The sequence below is a fragment of the Lactuca virosa genome, chromosome 6, assembly GCF_052849685.1.
Source record: "Lactuca virosa cultivar CGN04683 chromosome 6, Lactuca_virosa_CGN04683_v6, whole genome shotgun sequence".
Lineage (NCBI taxonomy): Eukaryota > Viridiplantae > Streptophyta > Magnoliopsida > Asterales > Asteraceae > Lactuca > Lactuca virosa.
In genome coordinates, this window is record NC_136431.1 from 201234172 (window position 1) to 201244659 (window position 10488).

General features: G+C 30.5%; 1 protein-coding gene across 1 annotated transcript; it reads left to right on the forward strand.

The window, feature by feature from the left end:
* The first annotated feature begins 5487 nt into the window (after positions 1–5487).
* LOC145119130 (uncharacterized) lies at positions 5488–9209 on the forward strand. The gene is made up of 4 exons (XM_079054757.1): positions 5488–6676; positions 7491–7667; positions 8096–8224; positions 8734–9209. The coding sequence occupies exons 1-4, from the start codon at positions 6110–6112 to the stop codon at positions 8839–8841; spliced, it is 981 nt and encodes a 326-aa protein (XP_078910883.1). The 5' UTR covers positions 5488–6109; the 3' UTR covers positions 8842–9209.
* Positions 9210–10488: the final 1279 nt, after the last annotated feature.

The following is a 10488-nucleotide window of genomic DNA, read 5'->3' on the forward strand; positions in this document are numbered from 1 at the left end:
AAAAAATAACAACTTGTGGGGTGTTGCTTGGCAGTTCACGAAGCAGAAAAACAAAAGAGACAGGAGAGATAGTTTGGCTGTTTGTTTTGGTTGAATAAAGGTGAAGGATTTCTCCTAATATGGCTGATTATTTGTGTTTCTAATATGTGTGTACTTTTGATTGATAATTGAAGCAACAACTTGACACGATCTTATGCAGATTTTTTAGTGTGAGGGAAGCTTTTGAGTGTAAAATTGTATATTATATGATCTTCTCCCCTTTGAGTAGATTTTACATGATTTGATTGTATTCCTATATGCAGTTTTGTTTTGACAGGGCTTGTAGAGGCTGTAGCTCTTCCATATCTTAGTCTTCAATTTGGAGAATGAAGTCTTGATGAGAAGGCGGAAATACTCTTTTTTGATCAGGCGTATGACTTCTTAATTTTATTTTACTATTAGATTGTTGAATTAACTTCTTATTAATAGATTAAGTTGTATTGTTTCTTTATGTTTTTCAGCTTCACAACAGCTGTTTTACTTGCAACACTTTATAGTGTCACCAACAGAAATGGACAAAAAGACTTGTATAGCTATGGTAATTAATTAATTATCACTTTATCAGTCATAAGTCATAACTCATAACTCATAACTCAAAACATACTGTTTTTTTTTGTTACAAACTTATTGACATTTCATCAAATTAATTTTCCAGATTGGAGGAATCCTTTTGATTTTCAAAAAGGATGGCTTTTGTGGGCTGGAATAGGTCTTGTTGGAGCCTTGATTACTATCTCACTTACTGGAGTTGCCATGGCCTTTTTAAGTGGTGAGCCAACTCAAAGAGAGGTCAGTCAATCTATATATTAAACAATTAAAAAACTCATTTATAAATTTAAAATTTAAAATATTTTTTAAAATAGGGTGTCTACAAATAGACAATTTATGTATATGCTGATGCTTTCATTATTATTCAAAATGCAAATATTTAACTTTTTCTAAAAAATATGAAAGTGTATAGTTTTTGATTTTCTTAATTGTTTCTATCTATAGGATATGACATATGATTTATTTTTAAAGTACATTGCTATAACCGACAGGAAGGAGGGGGAACATGCAAATTTACGAATTTGCCCTCCCTCTGATAAGTTTATTAATAGGTGTGTAGAAAACAATTACTGTCAAAATACTTTCCATACATTGAATCTGGGTTAAAAATATAATACAATACAATCACCTAATGTACAGAAATAAAGACACAAACTGGAAATTAAAATATAATGCAATAGTATAAATTTTCCCAAATTCGTTGAAATGTTACATAATTGGTCCCTACAGATAATATTATTATATAATGTTATCTGTTGAGGGTGATCTTTTGCCACAGATGGTTAATTAGACTTGAAAAATAGATATAAAGCAGACTATGTAGTTTTAAATTAGAAACAACCTTAAAAGCGATCAATTGAAATTTATTTAAGAGGAAACAATACAAGATTAACTATGTAGAGTTCTCAAAAAGGAAGAAGTAAGAACATAAACATGAAAACTTTGAAAAATATATCCGGTTATCGACATTGTACAAATGCATGAATTCAGATCGCGCTGTAAAAGAAAGACTGCATAGGAATTCAGATTCTTAACCTTGTGTAGTTGTTGGTGTCGTCGAGGATGATTATGCAGGAAACGATCACAAAATCAAGGAAATTAATCCTGGTACCGACAGGAAGAATTGAAGAACTTATGTTAGCAACTTGATTTATTGAATAACTTATGTTAAAACAGATAAAACTGAGAAGGTATAGTGAAGAAGAACCGAAGAAGAATACCGTTTGCAAAGAAATCTCTAAAGCAGAATCGTGGATACAAAAGCGTATAGATGGTATAGTGGTATATATTTCGGTATGCATTTATTTGGTGCAGATTTTTTGGGATTTAATCACTGGAAATTAATCAATTTCTAATTTCAAAAAACAAACTTTCGTATTTTATCGCATATCACGTATTTTAAATTTGAATTACCGATTTTGGCATATTATTTGCATATAATTTACATATTTATATATATTTATTGTGTGTATATGAATTGAAGGGCATTGCCGTAAATTCAGTTGAATAAAAGAAGCGGGAAAACTTGATTTAGGGGGGTTGGGAGAGTGACACGTGGCGATTTAGTACTTATTTATTATAATAGGGGATTATTTTTTTTAACTTATGTGTAAACTATCTATATTTTTTTTAATATAAAATATTAATATCAAGTATGTGTAGTGTGACATATCCTTATTTTTCACTTGATAGTTCAACATAAAATGACCTTTTTTGGAATCTATATTATGTGGTTATATTTAAGAAAGTCACCAATTAACAGCTTAGGGGACAGTTATAACCTTTTTAATGTTACATAAATTAATGAACATAATTATATATATAAATAAAATTACTAAGAAAAAAATTAACGGAAATGTTTGTTTTTCGGTAGAAATATTATGGATGGTCTTTTCATGAACTCTAAAAGCTCACCAACTTGACCCTTAGCCAAGTAATCTAATTCACTAATTGTAAGAGGCTAATTGACTTTTAGTAACAAAACATCATAGTTATGGTTTACAAATAATAAATCTATAAGTATACTATTAATCTTATGTTATTTATGAGAGAGTATGATTATAAGAAAATATATGTATATTATGTCACATAGTTTTTCTAAATGAGGTTGATGATAAGATGATGGTATCTATAAATTTCTTTTATTATATATATATATATATATATATATATATATATATTATAAAACTATAATTTGCAAGTCTAAGCAAGCTTTTGTAACACGTTAAAATGTGAATGCAAAGAGTATAGTCGTCTTAGAAACTTTTGTCAAGAAAATTTCATTAATGTCCAATGATTTTTTCTTGAATGCCTTTAAAGAAAATAATGATTTGTAACAAAAAATAATGATTTGTAACACGTAAGGTGATTTAAAAACTAGTAATTATATAATGTCATTTATAAAAAATATCTTGTTTATCTGAAACTCGTAAGCACGAACACATCATTAGATATGTTCTTCAAATGGTACACCGTCTTCTTGGTTCGGCACGTAGCTTTTGAGAGATTTTAGCTTTTATGAAAAAACTTGAAAAAAAAAAAACTTTATATGAACTTTTAGCTTTTATTTTAAACAAAAAAAAATCATAATCAAAAAATTGTTTCAAGTAGCTTTTAACTTTTAGGATTTTATATAATTTTACACATTTTAAAGTTAAAAACTACTTTAGCCGATGACTTCTAGATATTAAAAGTTAGACTAAACTGCACAAATGGTCCTTGTGGTTAGCTGAAAATAGCCACTTTGGTCAAAAAAGATTTGGACTAGCACCAATGATCAAAAACTTTTATTTTGTTGCGAGTTTGGTCCGTTTTGTTTTGATTTTTTCTAAAATGATGAGTTTACCCTTAGTATATTCATTTGTTTTATTACAATAAGCCAAAAAAAAATGTGTTGTGTTATCTCCCCCCCCCCCCCCCCCCATCTCTCTACTTTACACACACTCAAACCCTAGTTTTTCCGGCACCAACGAGGACTTCTTTGGCGCCACCCATTTTGCTGCCTCCTTTGAATGCCACCACCACCACCTGTTTATACCAATAACACATGTCAAAATCACCACCACCACAGTTCAACACCACCAAAACCCTCCGATCTGAAAACACACTCATCTTCAGCTCCCATCATAACCGGAGCCGCCACCCTCTTTCTTCGGTCGTTTAAGATCACTAAGGCCCTTCGTCAGACTCGTCAGAGTCGTCGATCTAGAAACCCTTCGTCGGAGTCATCACCACCACCACTGGCCAACACCGCTACCACTGTTGAACCTCTTTGAAAACCTTTCGACTTGGAAGCCTTCGTCACCCAGAGAAGAACCGATGGAGAAGAACGAATATCTGAAAGATCAAGGGTTTTCTGAGGAAGATAGAGAATGAGAGAGAGACAAATTTTCCTTTGAGGGTTTTCACATTTACGTTAGGGTTTCATGAGAGCGGTTACAACACTTGTGGTCGAGGGTTTCTTAGTGGCGAAGATGACGATGATGCTAAGAACCGCTAGATCTGGGCAGACACGTCAACGATATCAGTTGCCATACACCGGAGTCACCGAAGACATTCTCGTGCTAGACGTCAGAGTCGTCGAAGTCACCACTGTCTTTCTCTGTTCGTCTTCTCCGATGGCTGCTTTTTGTTCTCCGATAGTTATTTCAAGTCAAGACTAGACTTTGTGTGGAAATATCGATGGATGAGAGAGAGAGAGAGAGAGAGAGAGAGAGAGAGAGAGAGAGAGATTATTGTAAGAATTTTGTTCTCCGGTGGTTATTTCAAAAAATAATTGTTTTTTTTAATTATTGTAATATAAAAGAAATAAAAAAGTAAATATCAGGGGCAAATTCGTCATTATAAAAAAGTTAAAACAAAAATGGACAAAAGTCGCAACAAAATGAAAAATTTGGACCTCTGATGCTAGTTTAAACATTTTTGGACCAAAGTGACAATTTTCACCTAACCACAAGGACCATTTTTGCAGTTTTGTCTAAAAGTTACAACTTTTAATTTCTAGCTATCAACTTCCTACCAACTAGTTTTATTAAAATTTTCGTAAATGTTATTTGACAGCTATTTACCATCCAAATTTTATAAGGGTTACCATCTAAATTTTATAAGGGTTATCCAGTAAAAAGGCCAATATAAGAGGTGCTATCACAAAATAGAAGATGCTGTAACCATTTTTATTTATTTTTTATTTATTATTTATTATTATTATTATTTTTTAATTATGTATCACAAAATAACCATTTATGATTTATTAGTTATTATGGACTTTACAAAATAACTTAAACTTGCAAATTTACTTTGATGTCGTTTCCAACAAATTTTGATTCCTTTTCTGTAATTTACGGTATTGTTCTAATTTTATGAATAAGTTACACAATAAAACAAATAAGAAACTATTATATAGTGAGCACCATGTCATAAAGTAATTTTGATAGTTCACATAATCCATTTTGCGCAATAAGTGGTTATTTTTCATAATTTCTCAAAAAATGTTATTTCATTAGATTAAATATCTTACTTTGATCATTTAAGTATCACATTTTATAGTCCCTATATAGCTACTATTTACCATCTACATTTGATAACTTTATACCATAGGTGGACTAATATTTTTATACCATCATGTTGACATTTTGGGTCTTATCCTCTATTAAATTTATATAAAGTCCAGAAAATTTTCAAGTCATGATCCATTTATTAAATTGTCTAAAAGGAGTTGAATATGAGTTTTTCTACATCAAAATGAGTTACTCTCATACAGTCATACTGATTTTATTAATTAGAACACTCAAGAGAGAATGTATAATATTTTATTAGAATAAGTGGACTAATTTGTGAGCTTTGTGACAAGAAGCTAATGCTTTTAAAGTGGCCTCCTCTTGCCAAAAGAATGGTGTCCTCTTCTTCTTGTTTTAGAGAGAGAAAGTGTCATCTTTCTCTTTCTCTCTTGTTTTCTAGTGCCTTTGGCCACCCTCAAAAGTGTCTTCTCTCTTGTTGATTCTTGTAAACCTTTCTATGCTTCCATTCAGCAATCTTGAAAGAAAGATAGAGATAATTGCATCTTTTCTGTAAATCGAAAAAGAAATTCTTGAAAGTTCAAATCTCATGATGATCAACATTCAATTAAAGTTTAACCATTTTCAATGGTTAAAAGAAGAAAGGGTGTGTTTTTAATCATCAAAATTCGGATTTGACCCTTTTTTTCCCTTATAAAAATGTAAGAGATTGCACTTTTCAAGATTGTGGTAGAATTCAAGTTTCACCTTTTATCCGTCGATGAAAAAGGAAGAAAGATTTCATCTGACCAGGTTGTGAAAAGTTCAAGTTTCACCTTTTCTAGTCCAAAGAAAAAGACTGATTTGCCCTTTTTCAAGATTGTCAGAAATTCAAGTCAATATCACTGACTGATTTGCCGTTTTCAACATTGTCATACACTTGATCTCTATCTTTTCATCAACACAAACGTTTTGGTGAAAAAACATAAAGATTCTTGTATGTTGGATCAAGATTCATCATATTTTCAATGTCTTCTGATATGTTTGAATTTGAAGAGTGTCTCTTCACCGATCCTTTCTCTCCTTTGATTGATTCTTCCTCCATTGACATCCTGAAAGCTTTTCAAGAAAACACTTACAGTTTTAATCCTCCATCGTCAACTTTGACCCATGAAAATCTTGACACCCCATTTAATGATATTGACCAAATTATCCCTACCATCCAGTCTTCTTCCCCACCAAGCCACCAGCTCGAAAGTCTCTCTCTTTCCCAAATGGGCAATTCAGTAATTTCCCTAGATTCATGTCCTCTCGAGGTCAAAACAGAGAAAAGTCAACTACCCTTTCATGGTTATTTTATCAACAACGATTCATTCTTACCTCATAGTTATGGTGGGGGTGACAATGTAATGAAGATGATGCAAAGGAGTTACAGCAGTATATCTTTTAATAAAAGACCAAATGGTTTTGTTTTTCAACCAAAACTCGATAGTTTGATTGAGTCCTCAAATCTTCATTCCCAAGTCCTCACATCACCTGATCATGGCTTCTCTTCTAGTCATATGAGAAGGGTTTGCAGCACTGGTGATTTACAAGTTAGTCCTCCATTTTGCATGCCCGATTTTGACTTTTTTGGTCAAACCACTTCATTCTTGTTTTTGCTTTAGAATTTACAAGAATTACCTTTTTAAAAAAAAAAAAAAAAAGAAGGTAGAAATATTATCTTGAAACAGTTGGAATAAGAATTAGCAAACAAAGTTTAGGTTTTGTTCGACGAAAATAAACAAATTTATAAGCTAGCTTATTGTAATTTTTGGTTTTGATAAAATTACAAAATAACTTATATACTAAGTTATAAATATTTAAATTATATCTTTAATTAGTTTTAACGCTAGTTTTTAGCTTTACACCTACATGTTCATTTATCTCATTTTATATTTGTAATTTATAAACAAGCTTTTGTCAAACATGATCTTAAAATGAATTTTGATTAGACTTTTGTGTAAAATAAATACATTTTTTACTTTCAAATAGTAATAATTATAATCTTTTTGTAGATAGATATGGCAAAAAAGTTATCTGTTATCAAGCATGTTGATGCCAAATTCGACTTGGATTTAACAAAGCATCAAAAGTTTCAAAATCAATTTTTAGACTTTTAGCCTTTTAGGTGTCAAATTGTCATATATATTTTTTTTAATTCAAAATCAACAAGTATTCTTTCGTTCTCAAAGTTGATGATAAAATACTAATGTCTAAAATGATTTTGGAGTTAAAACCCTAAAAGTTTCATGTTGAGTTTTATGAGAAGGAAATTATTTCAATATTTCCAAAATCTTGGGTTGCCTTTTTTGGAAACTAATGTTTCCAAGTGTCACTAATACTATTTTTGTTTTTCTTGGATTTTAGAGCTTGAGACCCAACCAAAGAAGTGAAAGATTGTCGTCAAGTCCATTAGCGACAGAAGGGTCGTTAATGGAGGAAGCAAATTTCAAAGTAGGGCGTTACAGTCCAGAAGAAAGGAAAGAGAGAATCTTGAAATACAAAGCAAAAAGGACGCAAAGAAATTTTAATAAAACAATTAAGGTAATTCATAAATTTATATGTTACTTTTAATTTTTAATTATATAATATTTGGTTTAATCAACACTATGCAATGTTTTTATTCATTATTGTTACATGTATGCATTATTTTTTAGCAAAGACCTAGAAAACTCCAATTATTATCGAAGTTAAAAAAACCGTTATATTATATTTTGTATATTAAAATTAGTTTATGTTTTGATCTCATCTAAATTAACTTTTTATAAATAGAGTAAATTACACGAATGGTCTCTATGGTTTGGGGTATGAGATTTTTGCTTTCTTTTAGTATATAACATATGAAAAAAACATGTACATGAACAAAATTACTGAATTGAAATAACACTTATGAAAAGAATATGTTGATGTAAAAAAACTTAAGAAAAAAGTTGTATTTATTATGTTTATATTTTTGTTTTTAATATAAACAGTATGCATGTCGAAAAACTCTTGCTGATAATCGTCCTAGAATCCGTGGAAGATTTGCACGTAACGATGAGCCTGAGGAAACTCCTAAACCCTCAGCTTTTCATCGATACCAAGATGAAGATGAATTTTGGGTATGTGTTATCTTCTAGTAATTTTTTATATTAATATAAGAATAACATATGTATATTGAGCAAGGATCACATAAGTTTTATAAGGATTTATTATGTTGTTGTCAATGTATACAATCACTTACATGTCAACTAAGTTGATATATATATATATATATATATATATATATATATATATATATATATATATATATATATATATATATATATATATATAAACATAGCGACATAAATGATGATATGAGCATATTTAATAATTGTGGATATTAGAATAATGTTGTGAACAAAAAGATTCACAAAGATAAGCTAAATTAACCATGTCTTTGTCTTAGCGGTCTTTTCAAATAAAGAATTGAGCATTTCACCATCCCTAAAGGATGTTATGTGGAATACATTTATTTAAAAAAGAAAAGATTCACAATTGCTTATTGCGGTTAAAATGGAAAATAGTAAACTCTATGATCATGTGAAATTCCATTATTACACTTGATATTTTTGTATGTTACTTGCAGATGGATGGGTGGCAAGAAGAAGACGAAGAAGGAACATCAAGAGGCCATTTTTTCAACACCTACATGCCCGCCACCCAAAGCCTTCAATTTAGCTATTTTGCAAACTGAAAAAACATAAATATTTTTTCCTTTTTAAATTTTCAAGGGAATAATTACTTAGGCTTTTTAATTTCAAATTTAGTGAGAAATTTACATGGCCGTAAAAACAAAATAAAACCCCTTTTTGAGCCCAAAATTTAAATCAAAAACTTTTTTTTTTCAAGATTATTACATTTTATAGTCTTTTTAGAAGTTGTGCAAGTTAGAAACTCAGGCGCCGGTCAAAGGCATTAGAAGCCTGAACACGACCCCAGAGAAAGAGAAAGGGAACCACTTATTCGTGTAAAGCATCGTCGTTTTATTTTTGTAGGTTATTGTAACACGTAAACAAACTTGTCCTATAAAATTCGAGAATAAATTTTTTTATTTATCTTTTATATGTTTTTGTAATTTACTTTTGGTTGACTAGATAATTCCATATACACTCATGCTTTTTTTAAGGGAAAATGACCGAAGAGGGTAGCAAACTGTTGATTTTGATTACATTTGGTCTTTTTTTTTGTATACAATATGCTATCAGACTTGTTGTTTGTGTTTACCATAACCCTTTTGACTGCAATCACATGTGATAGCCGATCAAAAGGGTTATGGTGAACACAAACAACAAGTTCGATGGTATATTGCGTACAAAAAAGAATGATTAAATGTGAACAAAATCAATAGTTGGTTACCCTCCTGGGTCACTTTCCCTTATATTACAAATGAGTTGAAAAATATGAATTGGTCAAGGCCAATTACATGTTTAGGGGAATAAAGGGGTTCTTCAACTATTATTGACAAAATCGTTCAACAAGTGCAAATCGAAGTACAAACAACTGTAATAAAAACATTAAGTAAGTTTTGATGGTTAGTTCTTCTCGTATGATGTGAAGTCGACGAACATGTATAATATCAACATCAAATGCTAAAGTTGATGCTGATCATCTTAATCAGACTGATGACAACTCTTGTCAAACTTTTTCTAAAGATTTCGGGGGAGAACGTATATAGGGTTTCTTTAGATGATGAGGATGGTGAATACAAACTTTTATCAATGAGCAAAACTATATTTTATCTTTTTTTGAATATCCTAGTAGGTCAAAAGATGGATTTACTTGAAATATTTAATTAGTATTAGTGGACGCTTTCTAATGATAACGTTGATACGAGGAGAAGAGGACAATGAGTAAAATGTAAAATTTAGGGCATGATTCACTATACACAAATGTTTTCTTTAGTAAACTAAAATGAAATCTTGCTTTTGGAAAAATAGGAAAAATGACTCAGGATGGTAACCAACTGTTGATTTTGTTTACGTTTAGTCATTTTCCTTTTTTTGTATGCAATATACCATCGAACTTGTTGTGTTCACCATAACCTTTTTGATCGGCAATCACATTTGATAGCCGGTCAAAAGGGTTATGGTGAATACAAACAACAAGTTCGATGGTATATTGCATACAAAAAAAGGAAAGAGACCAAATGTGAACAAAATCAATAGTTGATTACCTCCTGAGTCATTTTCCTTTTTTTATTTGTATATAATATAAATGGCAAATATATTTTTTAGTTCAAACCATGTACGTATGTCAGAAAAAACATATGTAAGACTTCGGGTCTATATGGAGGATATTTTTTGATAAAGCTCAAGTTCCTATGTGGGGTGGGGTTAATCGT

Bases quoted from the DNA above. Each gene is read 5' to 3' on its own strand.
- LOC145119130 (XM_079054757.1), top strand. From the start codon at position 6,110: ATGTCTTCTGATATGTTTGAATTTGAAGAGTGTCTCTTCACCGATCCT. The intron at 7,668-8,095 runs GTAATTCATAAA...TAATATAAACAG, and splicing joins ATTTTAATAAAACAATTAAG to TATGCATGTCGAAAAACTCT. The intron at 8,225-8,733 runs GTATGTGTTATC...TGTTACTTGCAG, and splicing joins AAGATGAAGATGAATTTTGG to ATGGATGGGTGGCAAGAAGA.